Source organism: Dreissena polymorpha, chromosome 11, assembly GCF_020536995.1.
Source record: "Dreissena polymorpha isolate Duluth1 chromosome 11, UMN_Dpol_1.0, whole genome shotgun sequence".
NCBI lineage: Eukaryota > Metazoa > Mollusca > Bivalvia > Myida > Dreissenidae > Dreissena > Dreissena polymorpha.
The window spans coordinates 13,558,488-13,576,666 of record NC_068365.1 but is presented as its reverse complement, the minus strand read 5'-3'; the positions used below and the strand labels follow the sequence as shown (position 1 = coordinate 13,576,666).

Below are 18,179 nucleotides of genomic sequence, written 5' to 3'. Positions count from 1 at the left end.
ACGCCCTGAAGAAATTCTCCGCATATTACACACTTGACCTCTTTTCAAACCGAAAGTCATATAATATCGCAATCCAATTTCTACATGTCGAGCTGTGATTTTCTTGTCTTAGGAGGTGGCATTGCTGGTGTCACATGTGCCGAAACGGTATTATTTTGAATTTTAATCTAATTACACGAATAACAAACGACCCCGTTCTCTTACCGCTCTGTAATTGTACACATTACACTTTACCTGTTTCTCATTAGTTTTCCTTTCATGTTTCTGTAGGTTACAAATCACTACTACACTAGAACCTCAATATATTTTTGAGTGTTAGGTGCCTTCATACTGTAATTAAATACTTGTTTTGATGATGATGATGATGATTATAACGACAACGATTACAATGTCACTATCAGAGACGTAGATAAAATGTCTCTGTCACTATGATGATTGTTGTCATGATTAACATTAAATTGCATCCTACCGCAACCCAAATTCGACGACACCTAAATTCGACGATGTTCTATTTGTATTGATTAAATGGATGAATATTGTCTTGGAATCATTTCAAAGTAATACAGCCGAGTTTGAAATTATTATTTTGTGCTATTAAACATTTCATTATTTCTTTCATTATTTGCTAAATATTGCTTCATGTAACCGTTACATCGTCGAATTTTGGTCACACTGGGACACTGTATGTTGTAAATATTTCAGCTCTCTGCATTATGTCCCAGCAAGTCCATCTTTTTGTTAACGGCTTCAAAGCTCATTAAAGCAGTTACTAATTACCACAAGGTAAGTATTCTAATGATTTTTTTTAACTCTCGCGAAAAGAAAGCTGAATGTTAACATTTAGGTTCATTATTGCATTTCTTTAAAGAAAGCCGTACATACTTACATGGCCCTTTCTGGCTTTTCAAATGTTTATACATACTTGTTCAACCTATGATGTTGTTTGACTTAAGTGTGAAAACATATGATAACATCACCAGAAAAGGGGACAAGCATGACAAACCTCATTTAAAATACACATTATCCTGTTCCAATGATTATATAATGCACCATTGCGCTAAAAATTATTAAAGTGTTGTTTTATTATCTGTTACTTTCATTAAAAATGGTAGAACTGCACAATGTTTATAGAGCATGAAAAGTATTATCTCATTTCAAGGCGGTTTGCTTTACACCAGGTAACAAGAACTCTGGAGCAGTTTGATGTTGAAGAACGCCACATGTCTACAATGGAGGCAGAATGTGCCAATGTCAAGGTCATTCAGAAAATAGTGAAGTCTTTAGATACAGACAAACATGTAAGTCCCAATTTAAGCTGACATTCACAAGTACTGTAACTTGGCTTATAGGAACCTCCTCCACCTCACACACTTGCTTTTTGTGTAAAACTCCCATCTGCCAGTCTTTTGTAATGCCTTGTGTTTGCTTTAAGAACTAAGTATAAACCATTGTTTAGTGGTTAATAGTCATTAGTTATTATGGTATGCTGTTGTTATGTACAAGGTATAGGAGGGTTTATTAGGAAAGATAAGGCATTATTCCGTATCACTTATGGCAAAATACCTGTGCATTCAGATTCAAAGTATGAGAGGCATTCCTGTCAAATCTTAGGACATCTAAACTGACATATAATGAGAGTTTAAGTGTTTTTTCAATATATCAAAAGTTTGACATTTTATAGGTTTGGTGTTATTTGTGTTTTGGTATCTGAATAAAATATTATTTTTGTTGAAGGAAGTTTTGACAAATGATGGGTCAGTAATACAGTATGGAATGCTGTGCATATGTACTGGTGCAAAACCAAAGGTACAGTTTTTTATTATTACTATTATCAATAACATACCATTAATTGTTTTGAAGGCTCAACTAGTCTACAATTTATGCAGTAATGAATAGCTGGCATTTCTGTTATTAAATACTATACATGCTCCTTTATTATGGGACTTGTTGCCCAGGTTTTTTTTTCAAATTTATGAAATGCAGGCGTGTCATTTTGTTAGTTTGAACATAATGCATTAATTGTCTTGCAATTAATGACAATTTTTAAATATTTACTAAAGAATGCTTTAATCAACACCCTTTGATATGCTTGTGACTTTTTGTACAGTACTTGTATGAAATGGAAAATAGGCCACTATTTCATTATGCCCATTTTTATTTCTGAGTACAGGGATACAAATTATAAGACTTTTTCTCTGTCAATTTCATTCTTATAGTGTGAACAATTCTTTCCCAGGTCATTGCAGACAATCCACATGTGTTGGGTATTAGAGACACAGAGAGTGTGCAGGTAGGATCGCAGAGAGGTTGTTTTATTTACCGTAATACTCCTATTTTGGACACTCTTAAGCTTTTTGACTCCCTCTTTTATTTCTCCCAAATCTTTATATTTTGTGACTCTAATTTTTCGCACATCTAGGTTTTCCCCTTTAATTAATTACTCTAAATTTTCGGAAAGTTTCATTTTTCAGAATTTGTATTTGTGTAAATCAGGTGACACATTGTATTTGGTTTCACATGTGTGAACTATAGGCTCCTATTTGGCTGTATTTTAAGGTATTTAAGACAGTGTTCAAGAGCAATCAACAACATCATAGGGTAATCAGAATTCTGCAATGAAGGGTCATATATTTTACTAAATGCAATGAATCTTTTTGTTGTACAGTTGTAAAAAAGTTATCTTAGCATTTTCTTTTTATTTGCCATTGAATTTTGGCAAAATATGTAGAGGATATTTGTTGGTTCTGGTAGACAAGATGTTTTAATTCACAAGTGATCCAATAAATTAATATTTAACAAGCAGAGCAGCCACATGTATCAATACTTCGTTTCTAGGATCTCAAGTGAGGAAAAAAATCAATTTTGTACAGAAAACCAACACGTTGCCCTTTTATTAGCGAGGCTGTTTTCGGAGAGAACCCGAGCTATTGTCATAGCCAGCTCACCGTCCGCCTTAGGAGTCGTGCTAAAACCTTAACATTGGCTCTAAAATCAAAGTGCTTCCACCTACAAATTTGAAATTTCATATGTACATGCACCTTGATGAGTTTTATATGACACACCCATTTTTGGGTCACTAGGTCAAAGGTCAAGGTCACTGTGACCTCTAATATCAAACTTTAACATAGGCTAAAATCAAAGTGCTTCCACCTACAACTTTGAAACTTCATATGTAGATGCACCTTCATGAGTTCTACACGCTGCACCCATTTTGGGTCACTAGGTCAAAGTTCAAGGTCACGTGACCTCTAATATAAAACTTTAACATAAACCTTAACATTCGCTCTAAAATCAAAGTGCTTCCACCTACAACTTTGAAACTTCATATTTAGATGCACCTTGATGAGTTCAACACGCCACACCCATTTTGGATCACTAGGTCAAAGGTCAAGGTCACTGTGACCTCTAAAAAAATAAAAAAAATTCTGACAAGCTTTCGCAGCTGAGCGTGGCACCCGTTATGCGGTGCTCTTGTTTTATGCTTTTCCTACCATGATGCACATTTTAAAAGAGTTAAACTGGAGAATTTGGCTGGAATTATGATGTCATGATGTCAAACACAATGTCATTCTACAGTAAAACAATAAGCATTTTTTATTATTTCACATTTATTTTTATTTTAAAAATTAATCATTGTTTTGAAATTACCGATATTTCCCTATATACTACAGAAAAGCATTAAATAAAAATCACATTTCAATAGATTTTAACACTTTTGTGTTGGCAATTCTTTAGGCTGAGGCAGAAGTGAGAAAGCAAAATGCAGTAGGGCACAACACCTTGCTATTTCACTCTTCTTCTTTCTGTATCCCCAGGCATTTCAAAGACGTCTCCATAACGCAAGACGAATCATCGTCGTTGGCAACGGAGGCATTGCCACGGAGCTGGTGTACGAGGTGGAGGGCTGTGACGTGATCTGGGCCATCAAGGACGCCTCCATCACCAGCAATTTTATTGACCCTGGGGCTGCACAGTTCTGCCTTCCCGGCCTGAATGCTGATAAGAAGTTGGCTGATAGACCTATAAAGAGGTTGAAATACACAGAGCAAGGTAATAATGCTTGATTTAAGCACTTACAAGGTGATACATGTTACATTAATAATTTATCATTTGTTGTTTTTGTGATAACAAACACATGAAATAATACATTATGATGAAACTTCCCTAATGTATGCAAGTATCAATACAATTATAGGAATTTGACCAGCCTGTTAAGTGTTGGGTATTTATATTTTCAACACAACAAAACTAGCTATATTTGTAATGTTTTATGTTTTTTAATATTTTGACTTGTGAATGTAAACTTTGTATTACCAGAACTCAGATTTAGTCTAATTGAAGTCTTATTTTGAATTTGACAATATTAAGCTTTTCACCAAATAGTCTGACTGTCTTAGGTATACTCCTCAACTGTCGGGGTCTAAATAATGCTTTTGTAAAAGTAAACGTACTTTATCTCCCTAGGACTATTTCTGCCACAGGTATACATTTGAAACATAAAAGTTTTGTTTGTGGTCATTGTGTCAGATCATTGACCAAGTTCTACAATTTTTACTTGCAGTTTAGCTAAATTTTGCCCCTTTTTTATGGTTAATGCTTGCCTCCAACTGCTCCATATTTCCATTTCTACTACAGATAACAAAATAAAACTGTACTTATGTGTTCCGGTCTTTATGAATATTCACTGACAAATCTTTTATATAACAGAGACCAGCTTTTTAGTACAATTATGCCCCGTTCTGTACCTATACAAGTCTGGTGAAGAGTTTCATGCAGGATGCAATTGAGGTTAGGTTTTGCACACAACAAGTACATATATCTGTAATTATTACAGATATTCAGTTACATGTATATCTTCTCACATTTCTGGGATCATCATGTGAGGTATAAGACCAAGGCCCATAACCCTTTCCCTATCAGAAGCAAAGTTAAAATGGCTATGTGCAAACAGCATAAAATCAGAACAGCCTGCGAGTAACTCTCAGTCTGTTCAGGTTTTAGGCTGTTTGCTGCTCATCAGTATCTAAGAGTTGGAAATGAAGCCCTTGTAAGTTAAAATTTGAATCTAGTAAGAAAGGTCTTTAATAAAATTTAACTTTTTAAAGGACTACAAATGCATCAAAATACGTATCTAAGTGGTAAAGATTAAATTTCTTACCTGCAGTTTCGATGATGTATACCCCATTTTGTGCTTTGAAAATTCAGGTTAACATTTGCAACATCTCCATATCTATATCCGCTACAGATAGTGAAATAAAACTTTACCTAATTATGTGTTCAGTATCTTTATAATCAGTAACTGAGGGAAACCTGTAATTGTAACAAGCCTTTCAGAAAAACTAAACACTACTTTGTACTTACACAACCAGGATAAGGTGTGCATGCATGATGAAATTCAGAATTAGGTTTCGGGGTAACAAAAGCATATCTCTGTAACCACTATAGATAATCATTTGAAACTTTAAACACTGGCTTGTTACTCTGACCTGCAAATCAGCACACTTATGCCCCATTTCCACTTCAGATATTCAATTTAATATCGCTGTGTGTGTAAGTGATCAATATACATGTATATGGTTTCCGACCTTGGGCCAAAACTCTGAATTCAATTTAGCAGAATAATAGACCTTTGTACTTAAGGTTAAGTAGTAGTTTAAATGTATAGTATCAAAAATATATTGACTTCATTCATATTCAAAAGGCTCCCATATATCTGTGCTACTTTCAGTATCTGCCCCATCTGGTGCCACAAATCGGGCGTCTGCTGCATACGGCAGTGCACTAGGACCTGACTGGATGGTTGACCTGGAAATGACAGGATCAAAAGAGGTGACCTGGCTTATACATTAGGCTTTTTACTTCTGTCACAGGGATCATTATAAGTCATCATACATCTAGAAAAAATCATTTTATTCATTCATTTTGTTTATTGAAAACAGATCTTTATACAATCAATCCATCCATTGACAAAATGCAAATATCTGAGTTCATCCATCAGTTTTGGTGATATGCCTGTTCGTTTGTCAGTTCTTTGCCTCCAAAATGAGGAAAAAGCCCTTATTTTATTGCGATAAGTATTCAGATAAATTTCTGTTGTTTTTTCTTTTGTGGGTTAAGGTGTATGATGAATTGATGTGCTTCTTAAGGTGTCAGATATAGTATTTGAAAACTGTATTGCTTTTGTGCTCTAACACGCTTTGATTTATTTGCCTTTTAAATCATTTTGATTCACTTGCCTAAATGCTTGCAATTACAGAGAGGTCACAGGATTCATGTGGACTATGAGGTAGAGGTTGCAGGCATCTACTCTCCAACAGAGTTATCTGACTCCGGAAAATCAGCCACTGCTTTTGAGGGTTCGCTGCCAGATGGTAAACAATACAATGCTAAGATTTATTTAAGGGGGGATACTGTTATATCTGAAATATTGGCCCTTTTGGTTGACCTCATATTAATGTTTTTCACCCAGTTTTTTTAATTTTGTAACCAGTTCTTCTCTGTAAGGATTGTGATACACTTCGTAGATTCTTGATTTTAAATTATATGTTAATAATACAGTTTATCACAGTAATCAGTACTATTTGCATGATGGGGTTTATTTTCCTACGCAATAACAAAACAGCCTTACATTTTTACTTCATTTGTCCCAAAAAATGTTTTGGTAGTATTAACTGTGACTAGCATCTGTTGTAGGGTGACTACAAAGTAAGCAAAGGCAAACTGATCTTGTCAGCTGGTAGCACGCACGTGGTTTTTAACAGATTTTTTAACCTCTGCTTTTAATGGGTACATGAAGAATAAAATTCCTGACCTAATAAATGACAGCCTTTTCTTAATATTTCAACGCACAAATAAAATGTACATGTGCTTACATAATTCCTTGCTTTGTCAAAAAGAATAATTGCTTTAGATACTGGTTTTGGTTTATCGTCCCCTATCGGTTTCACCAGAGGGGACGTATGGTTTGCGCTCTGTGTGTCTGTCTGTCTGTGAGTCTGTTTGTCACACTTCTGGATCCTGCAATTACTTTAAAAGTTCTTCATATTTTTTCATAAGGCTTGAAATAGGATAGATGGCAATATGGACATTATGCATGTCATTTTATTTTGTTCCTATGTCAAAAATTCTGGTTGCTATGGCAACAACAATAAAAAAAAATTCTGACAATGGTGGAGCCGGTAGGGGATATATATTGCTTGGCAATAGTCTTGTTTACTCTGAACAACTTTTCATTGAAATTAATCTCATAAATAACACAAGTTGCTATCAGTGAAGATTAATTTCGAAGCTATTTATTATTATATGAGCCTCACTTAGGGAAAACCAATCTATTCGCGTTAAGTTTTTTCCTAGATTAGCTTGTGAAATCCAAAAAAGGCTAATGGCAGACAAAACTTTCCGCCATAATTGAATGTTTGCTAAGAAGAGACATTCTTCAAACAAACAATACCATAAAAGCAGAAACTGTTGTCCCTTGGAGTACACGTTATGCTCAAGAATTATACCCCATTTTCTTAGAATGCAGCTCAAATGTTTACATCTTTCAGACTGCTGGCCTGTATATGTGGAGCTTACCAACAAAAAGATCTACGGTTGTGACTTTGTTGTTAGTGCCACTGGTGTTGTACCAAACACAGAACTGTTTGCTCCAAATAATGTATGTGTTCTGATTGATTGGAAATATAGTATCCAGTAGAATGTGCATGCAATCACCATAAAACTTACCAGATTTACAGCATATTTTATATTTTCGGCTCTTGTTAAAACGTGAATATTTAACACTCAGGTTGCTATGTTATTTCCCAAGAATTGAACTCTTAGTTCATATTTGAGTAAATAAAGGCATTATATTAATCTTTATCTTATAGGGTACCACATCAAGCCATATGATCAACATGTTCCTTTTGGGGGAATCAGTGTGTGTCTTGGATTTTAGTTTTGCTAAAAGTATTTGATGATACTTTCACAATGATCTCTCAATGTGTGTATGTGAATACACTTAAATGCCTCATGTCATTCTTTCTGTCATTCTATCTGCAGTTTTCTATCGGAGCAGATGGGGGTATCAATGTTGACAGCACCATGCAGACGTCTATTGCAGACGTGTATGCAGCGGGGGATGTCTGTAATGCATCGTGGGAACACGCACCTCATTGGCTACAGGTACTGACTGGTTAAATGTTGTGGCTACAGGTACTGCTATAGACTAGTTAAATGTGGTGACTACAGGTACAGACTAGTTAAATATGGTGACTACAGGTACTGCTATAGACTAGTTAAATGTGGTGACTACAGGTACTGACTAGTTAAATATGGTGACTACAGGTACTGCTATAGACTAGTTAAATGTGGTGACTACAGGTACTGACTAGTTAAATATGGTGACTACAGGTACTGACTAGTTAAATGTGGTGGCTACAGGTACTGACTGGTTAAATGTAGATGAGGAAAAATGGTACTTTGTAGCCTGTCTACAAAAGAAATCAATGGTTGCCTATAAAACTTCATGTTGTATTTGGTAAATCAAAGGTAAAGGTGATACACCTTTTCACAAATCAAATGTAATTTGCAGAGCATGGCATTGAAAATGTGTGAATTTTGTTTTCACAATTGATTTGACTGTATTCAAAAAATTAAAGCATAATGGACTGACGAGGTTCACTTATTATGCAGCTTCTTTCATTTTTTTCATACATTAAATACATGTTTTGCTAATGTATGTGATATATATTGCTTTCTGAAAGAGCCTAACCATATGCAATATGAAATGTTACAAATAAATGTTGATTATACAAATTCAAGTAAAAAACACTTGGACATACTTTTACCTGCTGGTTCTTTTTTCAATTATTAAATAGAATAATCTGGTAAATGCATGCTACAGCAATTATATTTACTTAAAAAATGTATACATTCGAGAGTCGCTGTATTAAAACATGGTTAAGTACATTAAGTATCGTACCAGGTTGGCCTGTTCATTCTGTTTACTTGCCCCAGGTTGGCCTGTTCATTCTGTTTACTTGCCCCAGGTTGGCCTGTTCATTCTGTTTACTTGCCCCAGGTTGGCCCGTTCATTCTGTTTACTTGCCCCAGGTTGGCCCGTTCATTCTGTTTACTTGCCCCAGGTTGGCCCGTTCATTCTGTTTACTTGCCCCAGGTTGGCCCGTTCATTCTGTTTACTTGCCCCAGGTTGGCCCGTTCATTCTGTTTACTTGCCCCAGGTTGGCCCGTTCATTCTGTTTACTTGCCCCAGGTTGGCCCGTTCATTCTGTTTACTTGCCCCAGGTTGGCCTGTTCATTCTGTTTACTTGCCCCAGGTTGGCCCGTTCATTCTGTTTACTTGCCCCAGGTTGGCCCGTTCATTCTGTTTACTTGCCCCAGGTTGGCCCGTTCATTCTGTTTACTTGCCCCAGGTTGGCCCGTTCATTCTGTTTACTTGCCCCAGGTTGGCCCGTTCATTCTGTTTACTTGCCCCAGGTTGGCCCGTTCATTCTGTTTACTTGCCCCAGGTTGGCCCGTTCATTCTGTTTACTTGCCCCAGGTTGGCCCGTTCATTCTGTTTACTTGCCCCAGGTTGGCCCGTTCATTCTGTTTACTTGCCCCAGGTTGGCCCGTTCATTCTGTTTACTTGCCCCAGGTTGGCCCGTTCATTCTGTTTACTTGCCCCAGGTTGGCCCGTTCATTCTGTTTACTTGCCCCAGGTTGGCCCGTTCATTCTGTTTACTTGCCCCAGGTTGGCCCGTTCATTCTGTTTACTTGCCCCAGGTTGGCCTGTTCATTCTGTTTACTTGCCCCAGGTTGGCCCGTTCATTCTGTTTACTTGCCCCAGGTTGGCCCGTTCATTCTGTTTACTTACCCCAGGTTGGCCCGTTCATTCTGTTTACTTGCCCCAGGTTGGCCCGTTCATTCTGTTTACTTGCCCCAGGTTGGCCCGTTCATTCTGTTTACTTGCCCCAGGTTGGCCCGTTCATTCTGTTTACTTGCCCCAGGTTGGCCCGTTCATTCTGTTTACTTGCCCCAGGTTGGCCCGTTCATTCTGTTTACTTGCCCCAGGTTGGCCTGTTCATTCTGTTTACTTGCCGCTTTTATGGTCTTTTTTGTTTAAAGGAAGTCTATGCCTAGAAAAAATCCATTGTAGGCTGGAAGTGTCATCCCTGATTAGCCTGTGTGGACTTCACAGGCTAATCTGGGACAACACTTTACACATATGCATTAAAAAGTGTCTACTCCGATGAAGTATATGTATATTCTTGACAGATGAGGTTATGGTCCCAGGCTAGGCAGATGGGAGCCTATGCTGCAAAATGCATGGTGGCCAGAAGTCAGGGTGCAGACATACACATGGACTTCTGCTTTGAACTCTTTGCACATGTCACCAAATTCTTCAATTATAAAGTACGTTTCGTTTAATGTATGCAGTTCACAGCACATTATTTTTGGGAAATCTTTAATGATTGTTTGGTATGTGATTTTTTTACTAAATGCAAATTTTGAATGGAACATGAAATACTGTAAATTGATTAGATAATTGATTGTAACTTCTTGGAAGCCTTTACATTAAATGCCATTGTAACCTGTAGGTATGCTTATTATACCCAGCCATAGACAGAGGGATATAGTTTTGGGGTTGTCAGTCCTTCTTTCCTAACTACCTTCCATCATCCTGTAACAATTTTGTGTCTGAAGCCACGTCTCAAAACTGCTTGCATAGATTTCATTGAAACTTGGTGTTAGTGCATGTATGGATATGAGGATGATGCATGTCAAATGCCGCCACAATCCATTTGCAAATAAAAGTTATTTGTTAGGTGGATTAAATTGAAACTTGGTATGAGTGTAAATATGGATAAAAGGATGATGTATGTCAATTTGCAACACACACCATTTTCATGAATGTAGTTATGGCCCTTTTTGTCTTGTTAATACCATTTTTTATTGAGTTTTTTTCCTGTCTTGAGCTTTATCTCCAATAATATATGAGCAACAGCTATGCAACTTACCACAGTTCTTTTCATCCTTTAGTCACATGCAAGACTCATAACCATAGATGCAAGGTAACATAATGAGGTCAATGATCACAAACTTCACTTCAGCATCAATTGATTTTGTAATAACTTTCTCCAATGGTTCTTCTTGATCTGACCGTGTGTCACAGGTGAGGTCTCTAGGGTTAAGGTCAAGGCCACACACATAGTTCAAATGTTACAAATTTTGATTAGATATGCCTTATTTTGTTATGATGCTTACGTACATCAAGGTTGTCAATCAACAGGGGCGAAGTCACATGAAAGATGTATAAACCTAGAGGCAAGGTCAAGTTGATTGTTCACAATTTAGACATTACTTGGCTATGCATTAAGGGGACCCCGGCGTCGGCGTTCCCGTTAACGTTGCAATGTTAAAGTTTGCGTACCACCTCAAATATTTCCTATGTCCTTTCACATATTGCTTTTATATTTTGCATACTTCTTTACCAACATGACCCCAATCTATAAACAAGAGCAGACAACTGTATCAAGCATTTTAACTTTTTATGCCCCCGGATCAAATGATCAGGAGCATATTGCTTTTGGCCTGTCTGTCTGTCATTCTGTCCAAAAACTTTAACCCATTTATGCCCAGCGTCTAGAAAAAATGCCTTGGCAAACAGCGTAGATCCAGATCATGCGGCGCCTCATCAGGGTCTGCGCTGTTTGCATATAGGAATTTCTGTAAGAAATATTTTAAATATAAAAATAAATAAACTAGACATCCCAAATTTTGGAAATAAATTGATCCAATTTAGATGGATGGGAGAGTCCACTAGGCATAAATGGGTTAACCTTACAGTAAAGTTTTGCAATAACTTTTGAAATTTTGAACATAGCAACTTGATATTTGGCATGCATGTGTATCTCATGAAGCTGCACATTTTGAGTGGTGAAAGGTCAAGGTAATCCTTCAAGGTCAAAGGTCAACAACAAAAACAGTTGCGCATTAGGGGTCATTGCGTTTCTGACAAACACATCTCCTGTTATACTTGGAAAACTCGCTAACTATCGTAAGGGGACTGTACAGGGCAAGTTGCATAACTCTGGTTGGCTTTTAAACGGAATTATGGCCCTATTTTGTCTTAGTAACTTTAAATATTTTGTTAAATTTTGTGTTTCGATCCACTTTACTTCTAAAGTATCAAGGCTATTGCTTTCAAATTTTAAGTACTTTCTCACTATCATGATGTTACTGTACCTAGCAAGTTGAATTTGACCTTAACCTTTAAATGACCTTGACTCTCAAGGTCAAATTATAAATTTTGCTTAAATTGCCATAACTTCTTATACTACTATCATGATCATAACTTCTTTATTTATGATCACATTTGATTCATACTTTGACAAAACAACACTTACCTGACATACCACAATGGACTCCACCAAAACCATCCCCCACGCCCCACCCCAGAATCCCCCTTCCCCCCGAATTTTTTTTAGCTCACCTGAGCACAACGTGCTCATGATGAGCTTTTGTGATCACCTTTTGTCCGTTGTGCGTCGTCAACATTTTGCCTTGTAAACACTCTAGAGGCCACATTTATTGTCTGATCTTCATGAAATTTCGTCAGAACATTTTCCCCATTGATACCTCGACAGAGTTTGAAACTGGGTCATGCTGGGTCAAAAACTAGGTCACTAGGTAAAAAAAAGAAAAACCTTGTGAACACTGTAGAAGTCACATTTGATGCCCAATCTTCATGTAACTTTGTCAAAATGTTTGTTTAAGTGATATGTTGGTTGAGTTCAAAAATGGTTCCGGTCCGTTGAAAAACATAGCTGCCAGGGGGCGGGGCAGTATTCCTTATATGGCTATAGAGAAACCTTGTGAACACTCTAGAAGTCACAATGTTTGCCCAATCATCATGAAATTTGGTCAAAACATCGGTTTTCCTTATATGACTATAGTAAAACCTTGTTAACACTCTAGAGGCCACATTTATTGTCCAATCTTCATGAAATTTGTTCAGAAGATTGGTCTGTATGATATCTTGGATGAGGTCGAAAATGGTTACGTTTGCTTGAAAAACATGGCTGCCAAGGGGCGGGGCATTTTTCCTTATATGGCTATATATGGCTATAGTAAAATCTTGTTAACACTCTAGAGGCCACATTTATTGTCCGATCTTCATGAAACTTGGTAAGAAGATTCATCCCAATAATATCTTGGACAAGTTAAAAAATGATGTCGGTTGAAAAACATGGCCGCCAGGGGGCGGGGCTGCGTAGATCAGGTCAGTTCCTTTGAATCTCAGGTGAGCGACTTTGGGCCTTTCAGGCCCTCTTGTTTCTGTTTTTTCCTATTTTTGAAAGATCGTCTATTAAATGACCACACACCCACATCATACCCCCATGTCCATGATGGCTTACGTTATACTGTCAAGCACTGGAGTAGTCGAGCGCGCTGTCCTCTGACAGCTCTTGTCTTATAACTTTCTACAATTGTTCTCCTTTATCTGACAGTGTGTCACAGTTTAGACTGGGGTCCAGGTGAAAGTCACACGGAGTTGAATTTTTACAAATTTTGATTAAATATTCCTACCATGCCTTAACATTCAAGGGATTTGCTACCATCCATAAATATTATTTGTTAGGGATACAAATTACATAAATTTGGTTGTTTTCAGGTAATACTGTTGGGTAAATTTAATGCTCAAGACCTTCAAGATCATGAACTTCTGCTGAGAGTCACAAAAGGTAAATAAAAAACTTTCTGTGACGTTGAATATTTTATTTTATCCCCGCCTAAATGAAATTTTGAAAGGGGATATAGTAATAGTCTCCGTTCGTCTGTCCGTCCATCTGTCCGTCCTTCCGTCTGAAACTTTGTCCGGAAAAGAACTCTAAATCTATTCAATGGATTTACTTAAAACTTAGAATATAAGCAGATGGCAAGAATATAAGCAGATGGCAACTAGGAGAAGTGCAGTGACCAAGAACCATAACTCTATCTACCTTTGTTTTTTAATTATCTCCCTTTATATAATATCAAAGTAAATTTTTGTCTGGAGAATAACTCTATATCTACAGAAGGGATTTACTTGAAAACTTTTAATATAAACAGATGGCAAGGAGAAGAAGTGCAGTGACTAAGAACCAATTATCTTCCTTTATTTAATTTCGAAAGTACATTTTTGTCCGGAGCATAACTCTAAATCTACTGAAGAGATTTACTTGAAACTAGAAATATAAACAGATGGCAACTTGAACTAGAAGTGAAGTGAACATGAACCATGTCTCTATTGGCCGTAGTTTTTGAATTATCTCCCTTTATTTAATTTTATAGTTAATTTGTATCCGTTTTGTCACAGATGACACAGGTGCCATGTTTTACAAATATTTTTCTTCTCTCTAAACAAAATGTTCTCATACAAGCAAACACATTTCGGCAGGGATGGCCATGTTAACATGGCTCTTGTTTAAAGTAATTCCTATTAGTGCTTGAATTACAAGTTTTAGTTAGAAGAAATCCTAAAAAGGTTTTTAACCAGTACTTAATGCACATACAGTAACTGGCAATTGCCTAATTTAAATCAAAGGTAGCGGGATAATGTCCATAGAAATAACTTCATATCCTATCCCTACAGACATATAATGTTACTAGGCCGGGAATCAAACCTGCCACCCTCAGATCTGGGCCCAAATTCACCAAACCATTCTAAGATATCTGAATAAAAAATAGAACTAGAACCAAGAAGTTTAATATATACAGGCTTGAAACGTTGGTATTGTCATAAATAAATTGCTCCAAATGAAGAATTGTGTAATTTGAGCTTTTAAGTGCCATGCCATATTGAACTGTAAAATACCATTAGAATATTTAAGTTTTTAAGAGTGTTCTTTACTTGAATTCTTAAGTCTGAGAATTGTGTGATGAATACAGACCCTGAAGTCAAACATTCTACCAATTGAGCTATTCTATTGAGCCTAGCTCTGGGAAAATTGGGCTTGATGTGTGTGTATAAAGTGTTCTCCCAGATTAGCCTGTACTGTCCTCACAGGCTAATCAAAGGTAACACTTTCTGCTTTTATGGATTTTTTTTCAAGAAAATCTCTTTTAACCCCAAATACAGTTTTTAGCGGAAAGTGTCTTCCCTGATAGCCTGTGCAGACTAATATTTTCAGTTTTTGAAGAACAAGGTTTAATTTATTCCCAATCTTGCAGGTGAGGAATATGTGAAGGTGGTGCTGCAAGACAACCGGATGCAGGGAGCAGTCCTGATAGGGGACACTAACCTTGAGGAGACCTTTGAGAATCTCATCCTCAACCAGACCGACCTCACACTGCTCAAGGAACATCTGCTGGAACCTAATGTAGACATTGAGGACTACTTTGACTGAATGTCAACCAGACCGACCTAACACTGCTCAAAGCACATCTGCTAGAACTTAATGTGGACATTGAAGACTACTTTGACTGATTTCAATTTAACTTAATCATCTCATCTTTGTCTGTGGTCCTGCCTGCTGACCAGCTTCCTTCAGGCATCTCAGTTCTGGGCACGTCTCTCCGGCTGTCCTTGATATCATAAGTTGGTCCTAGTGTAGGCATTGAGAACTACTTTGATTGATTTCATGGTCTGCATTGGTCTTTGGTGTTCACAAGGACAATTTACTTGAACTAACTGTAGACAATGAGGACGACCATTAAAAATAGATATGACAGCTGTAAGCACAATGGCAGTTATATCACAGCGAGTATACATTTATTACCGTTGTCATACATTTGTTAATGATATTACTGTTTTCCCATGACATAAAATGATATCTTACTATTCTCGGCAATAACATCTCATACAAAATTGAATGTTTTAGAAAATGACTTTGGTTTCCGTTATGATGCTTTCTTGAAAACTCATTTATTTGCAGCTTTATTGGTTTCAAAGAATAGATCAATGCTTTTCTTGAGGTTTAAGATTTTCGATGTAATTATTAACGGTAATAGACCAAGACTTAAGATTGTGGCCAATACAGCATTTGAGTTGAACTTCGTCAATTGTTTTGCTTGTGGTGAAAGTTTGCATTCAAGTTTGAAAATATGTCTCTAAAGATGTTGAAACTGACACGACCCATAGCTCAAAAAATAGATTAGTCGAGTTGTATTAGTGTTAATAGGATTATTTAGTGTGAGGCATTTTAAATGTTAAGGCAATATATTTTTCTGTGCCAAATGTTTGATCTTTTATTTGTTTCAGGTTTTACTGTCTTTCGTAGCTAGCATTGCAAAAAGTTTAATCAGTAAAACTGCACTAACATGTTAACTTTGCATCAAATTAACAATTATGTTGACAATAATTATTGAAGTTTTATTAAAACATTTGAAATACATACTTTCTTTTTGTGATAGTTCAGTTATTCCATAAATGTGTTATGCATTCTTCCACACCATGTCATGAAAACTAGCTCAATGTAAATATAAAATAGTACATTTACATGATTGCCCTTTTAATTCTTGATACAATTAGGTAAAGAACAGAAAATCATATTATACGTCTTACACGGTTCTTCTTTCCTTCTATACGCAGAACATATGGTTTACCTATTTCTATATAGGGGCCGTCCAACAGATAAAGCGTTGTATCGACGCAAAACGATATTTTGGAGAACTACGAGGATTGCTTATATAGCTATAAAATACATCCGCTCAAAACATGAGCGTGGATGGTCGAGTGGTCTAGGCGGGAGGCTTTTTACTCCAGGAATCAGGGGTCAGTGGTTCGAGCCCTGTTAAGGTTTACTTTTTTTCCTTTTTAGCTCGGCTGTTTTCAGAGAAAACCCGAGGTATTGTCATAGCCAGCTCATCGTCCGCTGTCCGCGTCGTGCTAAAACCTTTACATTTTGTTAAGGTTTTGAACATTGGCTCTTAAATCAAAGTGCTTCAATCTTCCACTTTGGAACTTCACATGTAGCTGCACCTTGATGAGTTCTACATGCCACACCCATTTTTGAGTCACTAGGTCAAAGGTCAAGGTCACTGTGACCTCTAAAAACAAAAACAAAACAAAAAAAATTCTGACAAGCTTTCATTTATTAAAAACTGCACCCGCAGCCGAGCATGGCACCCGTTATGTGGTGCTCTTGTTTAGCTCACCTGAGCACAACGTGCTCATGGTGAGCTTTGTGATCGCCTTTTGTCCGTTGTGCGTTTTGCGGCATCAACATTTGCCTTGTTAACTCTCTAGAGGCCACATTTATTGTCCAAGCTTCATGAAATTTGGTCAAAAGATTGGTCTCAATGATATCTTGGATGAGTTCCAAAATGGTTACGTTTGCTTGAAAAACAGGGCTGCCAAGGGGCGGGGCATTTTTCCTTAAACTGCTACATATGGCTATAGTAAAATCTTGTTAACACTCTAGAGGCCACATTTATTGTCTGATCTTCATGAAACTTGGTCAGAAGATTCATCCCAATAATATCTTGGATGAGTTCGAAAATGATGCTGGTTGGTTGAAAAACATGACCGCCAGTGGGCAGGGCATTTTTCCTTATATGGCTATAGTAAAACCTTGTTAACACTCTAGTGGCCACATTTATTGTCCAATCTTCATGAAACTTGCTCAGAAGATTTGTCCCAATGATATCTTGGATTAGTTCAAAAATAGTAACCTTTTGCTTGAAAAACATGGCTGCCAAGGGGCGGGGCATTTTTCCTTATATGACTATGTAAGGCTATAGTAAAATCTTGTTAACACTTTAGAGGCCACATTTATTGTCCAATCTTCATGAAACTTGGTCAGAAGATTCATCCCAATAAAATCTTGGACGAGTTAGAAAATGATGCCGGTTAGTTGAAAAACATGGCCGCCAGGGGGCAGGGCATTTTTCCTTATATGGCTATAGTAAAACCTTGTTAACACTCTAGAGACCACATTTATTGTCCAATCTTCATGAAATTTGGTCAGAAGATTTGTCTTATTGATATTTTGGATGAGTTTGAAAATGGTTACATTTGATTGAAAAACATGGCTGCCATGGGGTGGGGCATTTCTCCTTATATGGCTATATGGCTATAGTAAAATCTTGTTAACACTCTAGAGGCCACATTTATAGTCCGATCTTAATGAAACTCGGTCAGAAGATCCCAATAATACCTTAGACGAGTTCAAAAATGATGCCAGTTGGTTGAAAAACATGGCCACCACGGGGGC

At 37.0% G+C, this 18,179-nt stretch overlaps 2 protein-coding genes across 9 annotated transcripts in view; both read left to right on the top strand.

Annotated features, from left to right (window-relative positions):
* Positions 1 to 18,179, top strand: part of LOC127849614 (DNA-directed RNA polymerase I subunit RPA1-like) — a 110,272-nt gene that overhangs the window by 26,723 nt on the left and 65,370 nt on the right. The gene's annotated exons all lie outside the window — the stretch shown is intronic.
* LOC127849617 (pyridine nucleotide-disulfide oxidoreductase domain-containing protein 1-like) lies at positions 7 to 16,358 on the top strand. Its single transcript, XM_052382357.1, has 13 exons — positions 7 to 147; positions 703 to 783; positions 1,179 to 1,298; positions 1,735 to 1,806; positions 2,237 to 2,290; positions 3,816 to 4,050; positions 5,729 to 5,829; positions 6,257 to 6,371; positions 7,548 to 7,657; positions 8,041 to 8,163; positions 10,258 to 10,395; positions 13,658 to 13,727; positions 15,196 to 16,358. Exons 1-13 carry the CDS (start codon positions 85 to 87, stop codon positions 15,369 to 15,371), a joined length of 1,458 nt encoding a protein of 485 aa, XP_052238317.1. The 5' UTR covers positions 7 to 84; the 3' UTR covers positions 15,372 to 16,358.

Excerpts from the sequence above, each read along its gene's own strand:
- LOC127849617 (XM_052382357.1), top strand. The coding sequence starts at position 85 with ATGTCGAGCTGTGATTTTCTTGTCTTAGGAGGTGGCATTGCTGGTGTC. Across the intron at positions 5,830-6,256 it reads AAATGACAGGATCAAAAGAG|AGAGGTCACAGGATTCATGT; the intron begins GTGACCTGGCTT and ends TTGCAATTACAG. Across the intron at positions 10,396-13,657 it reads CCAAATTCTTCAATTATAAA|GTAATACTGTTGGGTAAATT; the intron begins GTACGTTTCGTT and ends GGTTGTTTTCAG.